The sequence below is a fragment of the Drosophila mojavensis genome, unplaced genomic scaffold, assembly GCF_018153725.1.
Source record: "Drosophila mojavensis isolate 15081-1352.22 unplaced genomic scaffold, ASM1815372v1 contig_74, whole genome shotgun sequence".
Taxonomy (NCBI): Eukaryota; Metazoa; Arthropoda; class Insecta; order Diptera; family Drosophilidae; genus Drosophila; species Drosophila mojavensis.
The window spans coordinates 14,534,051-14,549,404 of NW_025318899.1; the positions used below are offsets into that span (position 1 = coordinate 14,534,051).

Consider the following 15,354-nt stretch of genomic DNA (forward strand, 5'->3'; position numbering starts at 1 on the left):
ACATGCTGTAAACGCTTTGCGGCTAGCAATATGTTATGCTCAGATGGTAGCGTTACATTTATCGAGAGAGTGAGAGCTGACTGTTAATGCGCTGTAATGATAATCACTCAGTGTTTGAAATGAATACTGTCAATCGATAACAAAAGTGCCGGTTGGCACAGGGTGCTCTGCACAAAAAGCACCCCACTTTTTGTATCCTTGGAGTTTACCATCGAGATTTTTTTTGTGTCCGAGAGCGAAGGATATTAAATGAATCATAAAATTCTAAAATTAAACGCTATTAAAATAGTGGAATGGTTGCTTAAATCCAAGTGAAACAGTGGCTTTTTAAATACGATAAAGAAAATGTTCATTGAAACCAACAGAATTAATTTTCTATTAAGTCCTTGTGAAAAATTAGTCTCAATTGTCTAGCGAAAAATGTAGTTAAAGTCGAATTGCATCATTGGCCACACATATAAAATCTAAGTGTTTCAAGTGTAAAACTTGTTTAAATTATTGATTATTCAACATTCCAAATATTGCTGCATATTTAAAGGCGTCTCAAAGTATTTTAAAGAATAAGAACGACACAAGAAATGTGCCGATTGAAAAATCGATAATCTTAACGTGTGTATTTTTGTTGTCTGCGTTATGCCGGCGGGGACTATCGACCACAACAACAACAATAAAGATATCCACGGCGACAAAAATAAAAAGGAGTAGAAGTAATAGAAAGGAAACATAGAGACAAGTGCATATAAGGAGTGCAACGTTCACTCGGTCAAATGTCAAAAGTCAGCGCATGTTGTAGACTTGAAGGACCCACCCCGTCTACTACATAATTGCGCTGTGACCGGTTTAAAAAGAGCTGAGAAGGAAGACACGGAAATACAATAACCTTCCCCCGTTTCGAGCTGCCTTTAGCGCAGACAGCAAACCGCAGCCATTAGACGTTACGCGAATGTAAACAACCCGTTAATATTAGCAACCATGCAAACGCTGCGCAAAAAAACGAGTCCTTGTAAATGTAAGTTGCATTTGAATTTGATAAAAAAAAACTTCATATATTGTGATATAAAGCGTATCGATAACGTAATCTATAAAGACGATGGCGCACGATAGGCGTGTCTGATCGTGTATGCCTCACTTAACTGACAGCTGGTGCGCCGGCGTCGCTGCCGCTGCTATAAACTCCCTGCTCCCTTTTGGTACTCTCTCGTTCTCTCTCTCTCTTTCTTGCTCTCTTAGCAAACATTCTGTTGTCTTAAGCTAATAGTTAAGCTAAAAAAGATTTACATATTTATGTATGCATTCTGTTGTTGCTTGAATTTATCATAGTCAAAGTAACATTGTATGTATTATCTTATCTAAGACAAGCCTGTTTACCTGCGCAAAATGTTGCATGACGTGTTTGATCACTCTGGGGTGACTTAGGCACCAGCTGCTGCGCTGCTGATTTCGCTACTGCTGCTGAAAATTGTGCTTGTTTCCTGTGTTCCTCACTCTCGCCCTCTCCGTCCTTCCTAATAATTATTATTATCGATAACAAGTCTACATACCTGCTCCAGGTTTTGCATGACGTGATGGTCTGATCGTTGTTAAGTCACTTACCCGACGACAGCTGCTGCTGCGCCGGCGTCGCTGCCACCGCTGCTGCTGCTGTTGCTGCTGTCGTCGGCAGGTGGTGCAGCTGCGTCAAGATTTTTAGCAAATAATAACAGCGCGCGCGTTCACTCTCCGATCCTCCGACTCTCGCTCTCTCACTCTCTCTGCCTGCTGCCGCTCTCTAAGCACACATTTTGTTTTTGCTCATTTTTGCATTGAATATACTGCACAATAATAGTAAAATTCCAGTGCCTTTTATGTGTGCTCGCATGTGTGTGTATCTGTGCCTGTGCGTGATTTGTATTTGTGCTCTGCTCTGCCCACTCCCACAGCAGCGACCGCAGCATCTCGCTGTTCGCAGTTCGCAGCGCTGTCGTCATTCATTCATTCCCAGAGCGCGAATCGTTGCGGCTGCGAATGCGGGCGCATTCTCGTATTTTGTTTCTGTTTTTCTTCCGCCAGTTTTTTTTTTTTTAATTAAATAAAATACGTCGCGTTCAAATCGTTTTCATTTGTTATTATTGTTGGTGCTTGTGCGCGTTGTTGGCCTTTGTCTGTGCGCCATGGAAATGCCCTGAATGTCACACAAACAAACATAAACACACACACACACACACACATACACAGAGGGGCGCAAGCAAACACACAGATACACACCAATACATAAACACGAAGGCTCAGCATGTTCTGAGCTGCGTTTGTGGCTAACAAAATGGTCAAATCGCTGGTGTCCAAACTTCAAGCATCCTCGAATCTCTCGTTGGCGCAGACTTTTGGTATTGGCAGCGGCAGCAGCGGCGCAGAGGAAACGAATTACGCAAAACGTTTGTTTGTTTTTCCAGCAGATACACACACACACACACACATACACACACACTCATACATAGGCATGTGTATACTCATGTATAAATTTGCATTTTGCAGATCGGAATGATCCCGGCCGTTTCTTTGGCGATGGCGTCCAGTTCAAGGCCAAGCTGATTGGCATCTTGGAAGTGGGCGAGGCGCGTGGCGATCGCATGTGCCAGGAGGCGTTGCAGGACCTGAAAATGGCCATACGCGCTGCCGGCGAGCACAAGCAGCGCATCATCATCCATGTGACCATCGATGGTCTCAGATTGCGCGATGAGAAGACCAGCGATTCGCTTTACCATCATCCCGTGCACAAGATCTCGTTCATAGCACAGGACATGACGGATTCGCGTGCGTTTGGCTACATATTTGGTTCGCCGGATAGCGGACATCGATTCTTTGGCATCAAGACGGACAAGGCGGCCAGCCAGGTGGTGCTGGCCATGCGCGATCTCTTCCAGGTCGTCTTCGAGCTGAAAAAGAAAGAGATCGAAATGGCACGCCAGCAGATCCAGGGCAAGACCATGCACGATCATGCCACCCAACTGGCCTCCCTGTCCTCGCTGAAAGCGAGCCACAACGAACTCGCCTCCGGCAGCAGCTCCTCCGCCGCAGCGCATGCAGCCAATCTGAGCATGCTCGGCGGGAACTCCTCGAATGGCGTTGGCCTAACAAGGCTGGGGGTCAATCTGGATGTGAGCAAGAGCGGAGCAGCCAAGGAGGTAACGACAGTTGAGTCTGCATTTCTCCTTCACCTTCACTAATCTTTGCTCGCTTTGTAGATCTCACCGGAATCTGTGGCAGACCTGGTTGATCTGGAGCAGGAGCTGACTTCGCTGCAGCGTGGCATTAGCCAGATGGAGCGCATTACGCCCAATGAGCCGGGCACAACTCAATCCGGCCATGGCCTGGCCAAGTCAGCCAGTGAGGATGATCCGTTTGGCGACTCCTTCATCTATGTGCCCTCGTACAACATCTTGCCGCCGCCACCCGAGTCCGGACGCACTCGACACAAGCAGCAGCAGCAGCAGCAGCAGCAACAGCCCAACAAGACGGCAGAGAGCGCTGCTCTGGATACGCTGCTATCGCCAGCGCCTGGTGCGAGCGGCTCACCGGCCACGTTGCAGACGGCGGATGATGATGATAGTTGGCTGCACGAGCTGCAGCAGCAGAACGATGTCTTCGATACCACCAAGGTGTCCGCCACGCCTACGCCCATGTCAGCTGCCGCCGTGCTGGGAAGCATGCCAATGGCGCCGTTGGCAGCCAGGGAATCCTCAGCCACGCCCACGCAGCAGAGCAGCGACATCTCAGCAGTGCCCGCAACGGCAGGAGGAGTAACTGCAACAGCTACGACAGCAGCAGCCATCGATGTGGGGCTGAGTGCGTTGAGCAGTTTAACAGAGACGGAGAGCGCAGCCAATGGGACGACGTCGTCAGCGGCAGGAGGAGGAGGAGCGGGAGCGGGAGCTGCAGCTGCAGCGGTCATGTCGGGTGAGTGTTTACAAAATCGAAGTTCGTTAAGAAAAATGATTGCCATAAGAGAGCTGCCATTCACAATGGATGCAAGGGGCGAGGGTCGAGGGGTTACAGGTCAGGGCTTACAGCCGCGACAATTGTCAACTGAGACTCGGGCAGATGAGCTCAATGAGCCGCAGTCAATTGGCTGCGTTCAGCGAAATAGCGAAATACTACACTAGCTCAAACAGCGAACAGACATCAGCTTAAGGCGTGGCTGGCTTTGGGCGGGGCTGTAAAATGGCATCCATTGAAAGCAATAAAAGAAAACAGAAAGAAAAGAAAGAAAATTCATTTAGCAAACGAATCAAAATTGCCCGCTGTTAATTCATTTACATGCGCTTTCAAATTGTATTCAGTTAACAGCGGCAGCAGATCATTTACATTAACATTTTTTAATCTCTGTTAAAACAGAACGTTATTTCCCAATACATATTTAAATTTAACATAACATATGCAGAAAATATTTGCCAATGTAGTTACAGAACCATGTTAAACTGTTGACTGCTAAACTTGACAGGAACTGCAGACAACAATAGCTGTAAACTATTAATTAGCTTAGCTTCCCAAGTCCCTTAGATCCTTCCATCCAACGTGGCTGCGCAGCTCTGTTAAAATCTAGATTTAATATTAAATAAATAAGTAATACTAACCCATAAGACAATGCTCCTTTTGTTGTTTCTGTTGTTGTTTTTGTGCATTCAATTTGTAGTTAGTCTTGATTTAAAGCTCTTCAGTTGCATTTTTCTCTTGAGTTCTCTGACACCAATTGCACGCCTTTTACTTGGAGTCTCTGCCAACAGTGACTGATGCAAGTCTCCCAATCTTTCTCTCTCTCTCTCTCTCTCTCTCCATTTCTCAACCTCTGTCTCGCTCTGCTTCTGTTGAAATTGTGTGGTTCGCCAGATGCGTTCACAGATCTGGATCCGCTGGGCATTGGGCGCACACGGCCCTATGTCGATAAGAAATATTTCTTCCAAGAGCTTAAGAATCCGCCCAAGAAGCTGCTGAAGGAGCTTGGCTCCAGTCAGGGCGATAACTTTGATGATTTTCTCAGTGGCAGGGATAGTTCGATCTTTGAGGAGAGCACCACAGCAACAGCTGCAACAGCAGCAGCAACAACAGCAACAATGACAACGACAACTACTAACACAACAGCAGCAGCAACTGTTGCTGGCTCAGGTACTGACCACGCCCATGAAACAGTCCCGACTACTAACACAGCTAACATTTGCACTTGCACAGGTAACGCCGCCAGTTGCAGCAGCAGCACCACAACAACCACAACTAACCCACTAATAACCACCGCAAGCCTTGGGCAACACCACCTGCTACTAACAAACAGCTCCAACAGCTTCCGTTCCCAGCCAAGTCCCACGCCCCCGCACCAAGCGCCGTCCCAGTCCCTGTCTCTGTCCCAGTCGCATTCCCACTCCCAGACCCAGACTCCGTCTCTTTATCTTGGCCAAGTCGAAGACTTTTCGGCTGCCAAACTAAAACTAATGCTACGTCAGAGTGCAGCCCTGTCCAAGCCTATTAACCAATCCGTCAACTATTATACCACAGAGCCGACGATCAGCAATCCCCTGGAGGAGCATCAGGATAGCAATCCCGTGCTGCTGCCACGCGACACCGATCCATTCTCACCCACGCGTAAAAAGAGCGATCCGGATCCCTTCCAGGATGGCGATCTCTTTGCCAAGCTGGACGCCTTTGAGTTCGATGTGCCACAGCCAGCGGTCAGCACAGCAGCGCCAGCCAGTGTATTCAATGGTCCACTCCAGGTGCAGTTGCCGCCAGAACAGCAGCCGACGCAGTCTTCGGAGAGCTGGCAGGCGGACATCTCCCGGCTGGAGCCTGCTCCGCTGCCCCACAGCAGCAGTGTGCGTCATCGACCCACGCCCGCGGCCAGTGTCGTCAATGTGGGTGGTCCTCTGGATGTCATCTCGAGCATTAGCAACAAGAAGATGCCGCATTTATTTGGCCAGGCGCGTTTCTCGAAGCGCGGCGACTCCGCCAGCGGCATCGGCTCCAGCGTCAACATGCGCCGGCTGCAGGAGAGCGACTCGCTCAGCGAGAATGAGGCAGCGCCAGAGCCGCCGCCACGGCCGGACTCCACGCCCTATGCTGAGCCGCCGCCGCTGCCGCCCAAGAAGCAGTTCAGCGATCTGGTGATCAGGCCCTCACCCGCAGCACCACCTGTCGGTCGCTACGAGTACTTGAACCATAGCAGCAATCAGCTGCGCCGCAGCGCCGATGCACCGCCCATTCCTCTGCCTTCCCGGCGCGTCGGTCGCTCTGATGGCAACTTTCCTGGCCCGGGTCGACCACGCAAGCCAGGCCACACCGACGACGATTATCTGGCGCCCCTGGGCGGCACGCCCCCGCCGCTGCTGCCACCGCCCACGCAGAGCAGCAGCAGTCGGGCGAGACCACAGCGCCAGGCCTCGTTGGGCCGACCGCAGGACATCTACGAGAACAAGGCCGAGATCCTGCAGGCCCAGGCTGCCCAGGCACAGTCGCAGAAGGAGTCAGCAGCGGCAGCAGCACTAGCGCCAGATATTACGCTGGCCCAGCTGCTCTCGCTGGGCATGGATGAGCTGGCCGTCAAGCTGAATGTGCCCGCCACCAAGCTGAGCACTATGACCCTAGTGCAGCTGACCGCCTACCTGTCCGAGTTTCTGCAGGCGAGCAACGACCAAACGCAGCCCAAATCCCGCACGAGTCCCGCCCAGGCACTGCAGTCACCGGCTACGGCCGGCTCCTCCTCCGCCGGCACGGCAGCCGTGTTCAAAGTCAACTTTGATCAGCAGACCTCGTTTGTGGCCAAGTTCGATGATACCTTTGGCGAGGATGTGGGCCAGGATTCCTTTGTGGCCAACTTTGCTAACTTCAACGAGGCGCCTGTTTGCCCGGCCGTGCCAGCTGTGCCGGCTGTGCCACCTGCGGATCGGTATGCGGTCTTCCGAGAAATCATCGATCAGGAGCTGCAACAGCAGCAGCAGGAGACAGATCTCATGGGTGACCTAACGCCGCCGCCCGTGGATGAGACGCAGCAGGAGCAGCAGCAACAGCAGCAACAACCACAACAACAGCAGCAACAACAACAACAGCCGCTTGCCCAGCTGGACATTGATGTGACTGAGCTGGAAATGGAGCCGCCCCCGCCCAAGATAGACACCAAAATCACTGAAGTGGTGGCCCAGGCCAAGGATCGCTATGCAGCGCTGCGTGACATAATTCTGGTGGAGAATCTGTTTGACAAACCGCCACCAAGCGCTGCTCCAGCTGTGGCCACTGCTGAGAAGGATCTGCTGCAGGACTTGTTCAGCGATGAGTTCAACGAGGATCAGGACATACGCCAGATCATGGACAGCGGCCACGACAGACGTGGGCTCGTCGATAGTCGCGGCCTGCCCGCCGAGCCGTCATCCTCGGCGCTGACTGTGGCCGATGATGATGACGACGACGATGAGGATGCCGGCGGTGAGAGCAGCATGGATAGTAACGAGAAGGATGCAGAGCCGGTCAGTGCACAGGATCAGTACGAGAAGCTGTCCACCAGCGCGGAGAAGCCAGAGTTCAAGTCCGAGGAGCTGCTGCCCCCTAAGCAGGACAACAAATTCCTAGCCGTGATCAGCGGTCCGGGCTGCGCGGGCAGAGACGACATCGAGATCGATGAGCTGATGCAGCGTGCCATCTCCAATCTGTCGCTCGACTCACGTGATCGCACCTCCCCGGCCACATCCTCGGCGGCGCCATCTCGTGGGCCGCCCTCCCACAGTCTGCACACTCCCTCGCAGTTCAACGATGTGAGCACCTCGCCAATTCCCCTGCAGAAATCGCCAGCGCCCATAATGAGCCAGGCGGCTGCCTCGCCAGTGCCCTCACAGCTCTCGGCGGTGTCCCAGCTAATCGACACGGCCACCAAGCAGATGCAGGGCGACCGGGATCGGGACCGCGATAAGCCCTCCTGGGCTACCTTCGATTCACCCAAGATGTCCGGCCCGTCCACTGGCAGTGGCAAGGGCAAGGCACGTCTAACCCTGCCACCGCCACCCGCATCCAATACATCGCAACAGGACACCGCGGAGTCACCCTGCAGCTCGGATCCGCGCGACGATGCCGGCGGCTGGTCCAAACAGCAGCAGCAGCGTCGCTGGGCCAAAAAGGAACGCCAGCAGACGTCCTCCTCCTCGCGAGATCTTAGTCCTTGGGATGATGAGACGCCCGAATATCTTAAACAGCAGCGTCGCAATCTGCCACCGCCTTCGCAGCTCGCACCGCATCCTCATGCACATGGCTACTACATGCGACACGCTCGACGTCTCAACTCCTGCGACGAGGATTACGAGTAAGTGCCAAAATCCTATGCCAAAGTGGGCGAATATTAATCCTTTCACTTTCCATTTGCAGCTACGATGCTGAGCTCTGCGCTCGCCGCGATCGGGAGCATGCCCAGCGCAAGTTCAAGCATGGACTCTCACGCAGCAGGGATAACTTTGAATTGGGTATGTTCCATTGCAAGCATTCCCCTTATGCCACTCAGAGATTCTGTTCCATTACATGCGTTCCTTTTCATTCCTAGTATTGCCTTCTCTTTCAAGTACTCCCCAGCTTGCCCCTCTTCATTTCCTTCACTCATTTCATTTCTTCGATTCTCCCTTCCAGATTCTCCCAGTTGGTATCATCATCCGGCACATCACACCTGGTCACCGCAGGAGATGGAGCAGGGTGTGCGTGCTCGTTCCTTTGAGCGCAGCGCCTACGAGCGCTCTAGCTATGGTCCGCCAGCGCCCTTATATGATAAGCGTGGACAGCCGCTGCCTCGAGATCGGGAACGGGAACGTTCCAAGTATAGGGAGCGTGAGTACAGAGACTATGCGCGGCCGGGCTACGAGTTTGAGTACGAGAACGTCTACGATGAGCGACGATCGCCCATGGGAATGGGTTATAAATCACGACCCGACTATATATACGAGCGGGACAGCAGGGACAGAGAGCGGGAACGGGAGCGAGAGCGCAAGTCGTTCGATCACGAGAGCGTCGAGTCATTTGAGAGCTCGTCACGACGGCGACGCAGCTTCGGCAGTGGCGGCGATGTCTACGGCAGCCTGGACAGCCGGGATGAGTATCGCGAGCGGGATCGGGAGCTGAAGACGCGATCGCTGCGCAAACCGGCCACGTCATCCGCAAAGCTGCGGGTGACCGGCGACATTGACTACGAACAGGACTCGGAGCAGGACTTCCAGAGGCAGCGCAGCCTGCAAAGACCCAGTCAATTAGGCGCAGAAGTCGTGCCAGGTGCGCCACAGCGTCTACGCAAGAGCAGCGGCTCCAGTCCATGGGATGGTGAGGGTAAGTCAAGACCTTTAATTGATTTATTCAAATATTGATAACAACCTGCATCACATTTCTTCAGAGGCCGCGCCGCCTGGACAGAAATCGTGGAAGCGACCAGCCAGCGCTGCAGAGACTGAGCGTCGTTTGGCGGAGAGTCGCCGGGCCGCAGCCTTGGGTCAAACGCCCTCCGATGGCGAGAAGGATCGCAGGTATGTGGAAGCCGGAAGTGCATGCAAAACTGTTCCCAACTCACATCTCACATCCTTCACAGATTCCGCAAGAAGACGCGAGCACGCAGCACCAAGGATCTGGCCACAGTCGGCGCTCGCTATGGCAGTGGGCGTGGCGTGCGCGATAATTACGACTACATCAGTTGCCAGCGCAACGACGATGACGACGACGACGAGGATTATGTGGACGACGAGCCGCCCACAGATGAGGATAAGTTCGAGCGCCTGAATCGACGTCGCCACGAGATGCACCAGCGCATGCTGGAGAGCGAGCGCCGGCAGCAAGAGCGCCATGCGCCCACACTGGCCAAGCTGCCTGGGCAGAACCGGCCACGTGGTGCCAACAGCGATTATGGCTTCGTGGACAGTTATGAGCAAACACCCACGCCCAGATCGAATGCCAGCAGCACGGCGGTCATGATGAGTGGCGGTGAATCCTCAGCTGGCGTCGGTATTGGCGGCGGCGGCGGCGGCGGTGGCACAAAATTCAATTTCGATGATGGCTTTGAGTCGGATTTCAATCAGAGCTCGCCACCTCCAGCGCCAGCAGGCACTGCATCCAGCTGCAACTCCACGCCAGCTGGACACATTTCGACCAGCAGCACGGTGGGTTCCAAATCGCTGTTCCGCTTCTCCAACGACTTCTCGGAGCGCGAGAAATTGCAACAGCAACAGCAGCAGCAGTTGCAGCATCGCAACGACAACTTCGATATGGAAGCTCCTTCCAGTCAGACGCCACCCATAACCCAGAAGCTGCGCTTCGACGACAATGTGAAGGTGTCGCAGTTCGATGATGCCGCCTTTGAGGATGATTTCGCCAAAGCCTCGTTCGACTTTGACAAGGAGCAGGCGTCGCCAGCAGTGCCCTCAGCCTCCAGCCGTAAGCAGAACATGCGAAGCAGCAAGCTGCAGCAGCGCCAGGAGCTGATCAAAAAATCCGAATCGGTTAATATATTTGCCAAAAAGCAAGAGGATCCCTTCGAGGACGATGAGTTCTTTAAGTCACCCGACGAACAGCCGCTGCCCGGGCAGGAGGAGTCCACCAATGCGGATGCCAATAAATTCCAGTGGAACGAGGAAAACAATTTCGCAAAGTTCGATGAAAACATGTGATTTGATCAACTCTTTGCCAAGGCCTCATGCAATAGCAAAGCAGCACTCGCCGAGCAGCCAGAGAGCGATGGCGGCAACTATGCCGAGATCGATGTCATCAACGATGGCGACTTTTACTACTTGACCAATCTCAATCACTACTATCAGGAGCAGCGCCTACAGCAGCAGCAGCAACAGCAACAGCAACAACAGCAGCAGCAGCAACAGCAGCCGCATGACTACATCAATGTGCCGCAGAAGCAATCCAAGTCCACATCCACCCCGAGCAGTCCCTGGCACGCGGCGAACGATCAGCAGCCGAAGCGAAAGATCAAGTTGAAGCCGTTGCAGCTGCTGCGCAAGCCGAGAAAATGGAAACTGAAACGCACCTTTGATGAGTTCGTCAAGTGTCTGATCATAGCCTCGTCCGAGCACGTCTACGATTACGATGTCCTTTGGTAGAGCAAGTCGCGTCCTCGTGTCCCCCTGCCCTCTGCAGTCCAATTCAGTAATTGTCTGTCTGTTGGTCTAGTCAAACTCATTTGCCATATACATACATACATATATTTTAGACTAAACAATAGACTGTGATCTTATGTACATGCTTTTAGCCTACGGACCTCCTCTGATTTTTGGTAAACCAAACGACTTGCGCTGCCCGAGTCTATTGACCGCTAGATGGCGCTCCGACGAAATATCAATTGCTATTAAATGAAGTCGAGTTATGATTGTATATAAAGCAAAATTGAGAGATTTGCAACTATTTCAACCAACTAACCTAGTTATTTATGCTAAATTTAATTCGATAACAGTAACGACTAACGATTACGATAACTAATAGAGCGTTTGTTACGTACATTAACAATATTTGAATCCAAATACTCATCCTCTAAGTAACGAAAGCAACTAATTAATGCCTATGCTAAATGTCGTCTAGCTTAGTGTTATATAAATATACATACATACCTATGTATTATCATAATTATCATCAACAATAACTATCCAAAGTGCATCGTCTAACACATACCATACAAAGTGTAACTAGCCTAAAGTGTTTATTATTTAACTGCATACATACATGCATACATATAGACGTAATTACATACATACATACATAAATACATATTGAAGCGCCTATAACAAACAAATCGAACAAAACTGATCGATCAACAGGTAACTCACGTAACCCAAGCAGCTATAAACATATTGAGATATTACACGAGATATTTATACAGATATAATTTACATTTATACGATACGAATACGAATACAATAGTTATTATAATTATTATTATGATTATTATTATTAATATTATATTTGTTCTATCAATTAAAAACGTGAAGCGAGCATATAAAACAAACCGGGTTTTATTATATTTAAAGATTTATTTTTGTAAACTAAATATGGAAGAGTCAGTAATATCATATGAATATTTTTTATCAGCAATTCAGAAATTGTTATTATGTCATCTTAAGGTCTTTTGCTTCATATTTTGCATATACGTTTTATTTGGAGCTGCATTTGAGTTTCGCTCAATCCGAGTTTGTCCAAATTTTGAAATGCCATGTCGTAACCACATCATCTATATCAAAAGGCCTGCAATTTGCCTAATTGTTCGACCAAATACGTCCAGATTGAGCTGTGTGGAACTGCAAGATCTTTCAGCTGTTATAAAAGCCAATGGCCACATCAAATCTTTACACATTCAACATTCGAAGTCACTCGCAGGCATATCCTTTACAACATGCAGCAAAAGGTGGACAGATCCAGGCTGTTGTATATATTCAATTGGGAATGAATATATGAAAGCTAATACTAACTGATATTTGTAATAGCTTACATATACCGATTTCCAATTGGATGTATAGCACATCAAGAAGTCGGTATTTTCATCTAATCTAAAATCCTCATTATTCTACTCCCATTCGCTGCAGCTCTACATATTATTGCTGGCTTTGGTAGCGACTCTGGCTGCTGCTCAGCCTGCTACTCTGCTGCCTGCCGCTCCTGGCTTGTCCACGGCAGCCGCTGGTTTTAATGGTCTCGCCGCTCCAGGAGCTGCTCCTTTGGCCATCTCGAGCAGCCAGCGCCTGGACTACTTCAATCAACTCAATGCCGCCTTCGCACCAGCTGCTCGTCTGATAGCCACTCCGTCGGGCTTGGCTGCTTTTCCCTCAATTTTTGGTTTTCCACGCTTTGGACAACTGGCTGCAGCCAATGCGCCTTTCATCTTTTAATGCTTAACTATTTAATTTATATATATTATGGGCCCAAATAAAAGTTTTATATCATTTTACTCTTGAGTAAATAAAGTTAATAAGGAAAGATTCATTTTAGCGAAAATTTTAGTCTTTAGTATTTTATTTTATATCTTTTATGTTTATCATAATACATAATACTTTATGAGTTTGTAAAGTTGTTGTATGAGTGGTAAAGTTGTCGATTATCACAATAATATATTTATATATATCCCTTCTGCCACCCCTTACCAAACACTCTTATATCCATAGCCATAGGCGGGATAGCCGGGATAGCTGGGATAGTAGCCATAGGAATAGCTATAGCCGGGATAGGTATAGGTGGGATAGCCGCCGCTGTACTTATAGTAGGTATTCGGATAGGACGTCCAAGCTGGCCAAGCTATGGTCGTCGTCGTTGGCACATAGAAGCCATTGTAGTTGCGCGCCACAAATTGATGACTCGCAGCCACGGGAACCAGCGCCGGTGCCGGAATGGCTACTCCAGTGCTGGCAGGTAAAACGCTGGCCTGAACCACGATCGCAGCCAGCAGCAGAAGGAGGCAATTGTAAAACAGCTGCAAATAGTGCATTAGCTAAAAGGTGCTCCACAATCGTTTTCCTTCTCCACTTACCAGCTTCATTTTGGGTAGTGTCTGGCGAGGATTTGCTGTTGCCGCTGGCTAGTTGTTCACTGTTCCATGTTGTCAGCAGCTTAGCTAATTATATACCCTGTCATTACGTCAGTTGCATTGCATTTGCTTTTCAAATGCAATCGCCCATTTAAGGAGCTGAGCCCTTTTTCGTCACCCATGGCTGAGCCCATTTGGGCCGAGTGCAGCTCAAGGCCAGCTCATTTGCATTGCTTAAGCTTGGCTTGATGACACAAGACTTCTTTAAGATTGGATATACATATACATATATATGTATTTATATAAAATACGTATATTTTTTAAATTTCTATAACAGCTGTTCCAAATACCAAATATTGAACAGCTGCTCATAAATATTTGCTTTAAAAAGAGATCTTCAAATAGGGTTATGAACAGCAAAATAAATAATTCCATTTCAGTTAATTCAGACACAGAACATATAGGAAATCGTGCAATTCAGCAAGTAGGTGGATGCTGATCATAGCAAATTCTGTAGATTTGTTCAGCAAACATACATACCTTTCTCTTTATCAGCTGCTGAAGTGTTAGTAGAACCATAAATAGATTCTACTGTATTAAGTTAAAAACAATTTGTTTGCTTTTTCACATATTTAAACAGCTTGCAAACACACTTAAAGGTGAAATTCTAAGTATGACGTCTGAACTTCTAAATAGTCAGAGATACATTCTGAAATTGCAATTTAAAGCAAGATCTAATCAAGAGAAAGTTGTAAATATATACTAATTTTTAATGCGAAAGATTTTTATCACAGCTCGAGGAGCATCATATATAAAGGATTCCACTAAAAAACAAAATTAACTCTGGTTGTTCTGAGTCTGTTAGAATTAATAGTAATCCTTATCATGAAATATGATTAAGTTCTAAGCAAGATTTCTGAGAAATAGAATCCAATTACATACTAATATTTATGTACATGTAATATAGTATTTATTACTTATTTAATATGTATTTTTAAATCTACTAAAATACGTAATTCAGTCAATATCGAGAATTCTCTCAACTAAATCTCTTTCCAGTGCGGCCACGTCTTAATCTGATTGTAGAGCGCAGTGCCGGGGCAAGCAGTTGCCTTGGTCTGGCGATGGCCGAGCAGGGTATAGTCGCTCCTCAGATAGCCACGTTGCTTGGCCAGCTCAATGAGATCCTTGGCATTCTGCAGCATCTGTGCGCTGGGCGCGTTGCTCTCAAAGTTGCCAATGAAGACAATGCCAATGCTCTTGCGGTTGTAGCTGGGCGCATGGGAGCCCTGCAGCCCGAAGCCGCGACCCTCGTACACTTTGCCATCGCCGGCCACAATGAAGTTGTAGCCGATGTCGCTGAAGTTGCGCCGGCCCTTGTGATCCGACTGAATGGCCTTGATCATGCGCTGGCACTGCTGTGATGTGGTGCATCCATTGGGATTGTCCGAATGATGGATGATCACGTATTCCACAGCGCCATTGATGCGAGAGGGCGAACGAGCACTCGCTGCTCCCCAACTGCTGCGCGGCTCAATGGTCAACGCCTGCGTCGTAGCGCACAGTGCTATAAGTTATTTGAGATTTGGCTGATTAGCGAGAGCTCCTGAGAGATGGCAGAATGTTTATGTGATTAATTACCGAATGTGGAGAGCGCTACAATGGTCAGAAATTTGATTGCTGATGTGTTCATCTTGTTGGCTGTTTAACTTTTGAGATTCGCTCTGACTAGCGAACTGTTTAAATAGCCCGATAAGGGCAGCCCGAGGTACTCTATTCTGCTTGAGCTTATTTGTTAGGTTAGTTAACTACAACACATCCCAAAGTAGATCATATTTTATTTAGCTAGATAATTATTAGTA

At 49.1% G+C, this 15,354-nt stretch overlaps 4 protein-coding genes across 4 annotated transcripts; 2 read left to right on the forward strand and 2 right to left on the reverse strand.

Annotated features, from left to right (window-relative positions):
* Positions 1–1,959: 1,959 nt before the first annotated feature.
* On the forward strand, positions 1,960–10,737 carry LOC6582515 (protein disabled). Its single transcript, XM_002008180.4, has 9 exons — positions 1,960–2,411; positions 2,512–3,161; positions 3,222–3,933; positions 4,864–5,139; positions 5,203–8,311; positions 8,374–8,468; positions 8,629–9,315; positions 9,380–9,509; positions 9,572–10,737. The coding sequence occupies exons 1-9, from the start codon at positions 2,300–2,302 to the stop codon at positions 10,641–10,643; spliced, it is 6,843 nt and encodes a 2,280-aa protein (XP_002008216.3). The 5' UTR covers positions 1,960–2,299; the 3' UTR covers positions 10,644–10,737.
* Positions 10,738–12,009: 1,272 nt separating this feature from the next.
* Positions 12,010–12,919, forward strand: LOC6582516. The gene is made up of 2 exons (XM_002008181.4): positions 12,010–12,379; positions 12,558–12,919. Exons 1-2 carry the CDS (start codon positions 12,368–12,370, stop codon positions 12,858–12,860), a joined length of 315 nt encoding a protein of 104 aa, XP_002008217.2. The 5' UTR covers positions 12,010–12,367; the 3' UTR covers positions 12,861–12,919.
* Positions 12,920–12,981: 62 nt separating this feature from the next.
* Positions 12,982–13,718, reverse strand: LOC6582517. The gene is made up of 2 exons (XM_002008182.4): positions 13,496–13,718; positions 12,982–13,438 (listed from the first exon to the last, which is right to left on the reverse strand). The coding sequence occupies exons 1-2, from the start codon at positions 13,502–13,504 to the stop codon at positions 13,109–13,111; spliced, it is 339 nt and encodes a 112-aa protein (XP_002008218.1). The 5' UTR covers positions 13,505–13,718; the 3' UTR covers positions 12,982–13,108.
* Positions 13,719–14,241: 523 nt separating this feature from the next.
* Positions 14,242–15,230, reverse strand: LOC6582518 (peptidoglycan-recognition protein SB1). The gene is made up of 2 exons (XM_002008183.4): positions 15,134–15,230; positions 14,242–15,059 (listed from the first exon to the last, which is right to left on the reverse strand). Exons 1-2 carry the CDS (start codon positions 15,183–15,185, stop codon positions 14,536–14,538), a joined length of 576 nt encoding a protein of 191 aa, XP_002008219.1. The 5' UTR covers positions 15,186–15,230; the 3' UTR covers positions 14,242–14,535.
* Positions 15,231–15,354: the final 124 nt, after the last annotated feature.